At 60.3% G+C, this 3,876-nt stretch overlaps 1 protein-coding gene across 1 annotated transcript in view; it reads left to right on the top strand.

Moving 5' to 3' along the window:
• GTF3C2 (general transcription factor IIIC, polypeptide 2, beta 110kDa) overlaps positions 1-3,876 on the top strand; it is a gene marked incomplete at both ends in the record, with an annotated part of 9,370 nt that overhangs the window by 4,692 nt on the left and 802 nt on the right. The window contains 7 exons of the mRNA XM_010018657.1: positions 737-768; positions 1,001-1,130; positions 1,710-1,854; positions 2,135-2,296; positions 2,761-2,848; positions 3,186-3,314; positions 3,645-3,767. Coding sequence (XP_010016959.1) covers positions 737-768; positions 1,001-1,130; positions 1,710-1,854; positions 2,135-2,296; positions 2,761-2,848; positions 3,186-3,314; positions 3,645-3,767 — 809 coding nt within the window. The remainder of the gene's footprint in view (positions 1-736; positions 769-1,000; positions 1,131-1,709; positions 1,855-2,134; positions 2,297-2,760; positions 2,849-3,185; positions 3,315-3,644; positions 3,768-3,876) is intronic.

Here is a 3,876-nt window from a genome sequence, read left to right as displayed (position 1 = left end):
GGCTGCCGCAACTGCCACATCAGGAGCTTGCAGCAGGCACAGATCGTTCCCCAGCCTGCAAAGCTCCTGTGAACAGGCCACGTCCTGTCACGTAGCGTCAGCCAGGCTGTGGCTGCACGTACTGTCCTTGTGCTTCACAGCCAGGCTGGGGGTGATCCTGGTTTGCAGCTGCAGGATCAGTGCCAGACTGCAGCGCTGCCAGGAGCTCCTGGGTCGGCATGGCATGGTGTCGCTGCACTGGCTTTCCCGGGGCTCCAGGTACCCACACCTGGTGTTGCTGCCTGACAGAGCCCAGGGCAGTGCTCTGCTCCATGCCCTGGCTGTCACAGAGGTGCCAGAGAAGATGCTTGGCTCCTCTGTATCTCTGCAGGACACCGCCTCCACTTGCGGCTGTCAGGCTCTGGGGTGCAGACGTGCTTGTCTGGCACTCGCTGTGCCTGAGGACAGCCCTGCACCGGGCAGGGGGGGCCCTTCTGGCCCAAGAGGCACATGACAGGGGCCCCACAGCTCTTGTGTCATTTCACTGGTGAGGGAGATCGTCCAGCAGACAAAGCTGGTGCATGGGGGGTCCTGTGGGCACTTTGTCCTGAGCTGTTTGGGTGCAGGGGTCTGCACAATCTGCCCTCCCCAGGAGTGGCTGCCTGGGAGCAGTGAGCCAGGCTGCTGAGCAGCTCCTGCCTCAGGGAGTTTCTGGGAGAGCTGGTGCTTGTCCTGACCCTCCTCTGCTCTCTTCTAGATGGGTCCTTCCACAAGCACATTATCTGCAAGGTCAGTGTCCTCTACCACTGCAGTCCCCCATCGGGGCTGGCACCAGTGAACCTCCTGGCTGGGGCAGGTGGGAGAGCTGGGAAGGGCATCGGGACCCCTGCAGAGCTTGCCACCCCCAGCTTTTTGGGGTGATAGTGGAGAGCCATGCTCCCAACCCTGGGTGTCCCCAACTCTTGGGACATGAATGGCACTGGCACAGGCCTGTGACTAATGACTGTCCTTTGGCCTCCAGGTGCAGTGTATTGCCACGCTCCAGGTGGGCTCTATCCAGGCAGGGAATGTGTCTGAGTGCGGCCAGTGCTTTAGCCTTTCGTGGATGCCATCCAAGCCCCATCATTACCTTGCAGCTGGTTTTTATGATGGTGAGTACCCCACCATGCACAAGAAGGGCCTGCATCCTGTGGCAGAGCCTTTGGGAAGCAGCCCTTGCCCTGCAGCAGGTAGAGAGACACACATGGAGCTTTGTGCTCCTTCAGCCTTGGGCAGGGAATAGGGGAACCTGAGGAGGAGTATGACGGCAGCGTTGGGGTGAGGAGCAGCAAGTGGTGGGCACTGTGCAGGAACCTCTGCCTGTCCCTGGGACAGGGGAAAAACTCATTGTAGGCTGGCCACAGGCTCCTTCACATACCTTCCAGCGCCAGGACATGGCTCTGGCTTAATCCACAAGCATCTGACTTGCCTGGATGCAATTTTGTGTCTGGCTTCAGGCAATCCACAGTGGTCTGCTGCACTGCCAGGACCTGCCGTACCTGAGCCATGCTGTTGTGCTCTAAGCCCCAGCTCCAGGTCTGGCTCAGCTGCTGGGCCTCTCGGCTGCCGGCCCCGCGGCCGCTGCAGTCCCTACCTGTGCTGCTGCCTGTCCACCAGACGGACATGCTCCTAGCTGCAGTGCTGATGAAGTTGTAGGGCAGCTCCTCACGGGCATAGGTCTCATCCCGCAGGCACTGTGGCTGTCTGGAACCTGCTCACCAAGTCCCTGCTGCAGTGTGTGCACCAGCCCGATGGCTCCCTCAAGCTCTACCCTTTCCAGTGCTTTCTAGCCCATGACCACGCAGTCCGGAGCATTGAGTGGTGCAAGGCTGACAGGTGAGGGCAAGAGAGCTGGCGATGGTGTAGGCACTGTCTGTGAGAGCGGGCTCACTCCTGCAGATCAGGGTCCTTCGCCAAGATGGGCTTGAGAGGATTTGGTGCCAATTGCACTTGGTCCTCTGAGGCACTGAAGAGGTTGGGTTGGGCTTTCTGGGGTTGAGCCACTGCCTGTGGGAGCAGTGTTGTTCTGCGGGACTGGGGCCACCCTGTTCCTGCAGCAGGGACGGGGCACAGCTCTGCACTGGAGTCTCAGTGCTGCCTTTCTCCTGGTTCTCAGCAACTTCCTGGTCACGGCAGGGAGCGACCGTAAGATCAAGTTCTGGGACCTGCGGCGGCTCTATGAGCCCATCAACAGCATCAAGCGGTTCCTCAGCACCGAGGTGGCCTGGCTGCTGCCCTACAACGGGGTCACTGTGGCCCAAGACAACTGCTATGCCTCGTGAGTGCCGGGGCCATGGTTGTACCTGCTCTGTGCCTGGCAGCCAGCCAGGCTAGGGTCTGATCTTACTCCCCAGGGGCTTCTCTGGTCTCTCCTTCCCTGGGAGTATCCAGCTGTGCCGTGATGAGGGCAGGCTCTGCTCGTGCTGGGTCACACCACATCCTGGGGAACTAGCAAGGTGGGCAAGGGGAAGGATGAGGCCCCTGAATCGGCTGGGCAACAGGGCTCCTGAGTGGCCCTGGGTTGACACAAGTTGGCAGAAGGGTTCTGGGGTCTTGGTGTGTTCTCAGCCTCTGGGAGCTGCCCTGGGGTAAATCATGATGGCTGTGACGTGCTGCTAGAGTGAGGACAACCCCTCTTCATCTGCCTGGATCTCTGGAGTCTCTGGGGAGCTGAGCCTGGCTCTTGCAGTTTTGGGGTGACACCATAGAGCTCTGTTATCATCTGTGCCCTTTCTGTTGCAGTTACGGTCTCTGTGGGATTCACTACATCGATGCAGGGTACTTGGGCTTCAAGGCTTATTTTGTGGCACCTCGCAAGGGGACTGTGTGGGTAAGAGGCTGATGTAGGGCAATTCTGTCCTGGGTCCATGTCAGAGGTGTGGGCACGTGCCCCAAACTGAGGGTCAGCTGGCTCCTGCAGCTCCCAGGCAGGGATAACACAGTCCAGCTGTGTGAGGCCCCAGCTCCTGGGTTACCCTTTGCTCCTCGGGCAAGGGGCCATGGCCACTGTGTGAGCTGCTGCCCTACCTGTAACCAAGCTGGCTGCACTTCTGAGCCAATCCATCCCTGGGGGGTGGAAGGTGGTGGTGGTGCTGCTGCTGCAGCCTGGCTGGGGGTGGTGGGGAGCCTGCTGGGACCCTGTGCTTAAGAGACGTCTGTTCCTGCAGAGCATATCTGGCTCTGACTGGCTGAACACAGTGGCTGCAGGAGACATCACCGGTGAGCTGGTGGCTGCAGTGCTGCCTGACCTGGCCATCAATCCCCTCAACGTCAAGCGGTCTTCAGACCGTAGATTTGTAAGTGATCATCATGCTTGGCAGGGCCCATTCCTGACACATGTGGGGCTGGGCAGGGTGGGAATTGCATTCCTGGGTCATGGGAAGAGTATCCTGAGCTGGCCTCAGGGCCTCTGCTGTCCCACAGATGTGTGAGCATGTCATGGATGTGCATCATGCTCTTCATGCCTACACAGGGGCTGTGTGGTGGGGAAGGGCAGTGGTGACAGCCTTGATCTTGGGGATTCTGGGGCAGGGCTCCTGGGGCCCCCAGCCCTGCTCGGTCCCTGGTGGTCCCTGTCTATGGAGGAGCACATGGACCCCCTGCACTGAGCCCCATCTTGCCCACAGCCTGTCTACAAAGCTGACCTGCTGCCCTGCGGGCCCAACGGGTCAGGGGGTGGTGAGCAGGCGCTGCCACTGACCAGGCGCTACAGCGAGATGGTGACCAAGAGCTACTTTTTTTCAGACCGTGTAGGATGGGCAGGGGGCAGGCCCAGGGCTGGGTGTTCCTGGCTGTGAGTGGGAACTGTGGGAGTGGGGCTAGGGCTTGTGGGGCTGTGGCTAGGCAGTGGGAGCAGCA

This window comes from Nestor notabilis, unplaced genomic scaffold (assembly GCF_000696875.1).
Source record: "Nestor notabilis isolate BGI_N333 unplaced genomic scaffold, ASM69687v1 scaffold17547, whole genome shotgun sequence".
Lineage (NCBI taxonomy): Eukaryota > Metazoa > Chordata > Aves > Psittaciformes > Psittacidae > Nestor > Nestor notabilis.
The sequence above is the reverse complement of the archived record's forward strand: the minus strand, read 5'-3'. Positions and strand labels throughout refer to the sequence as shown.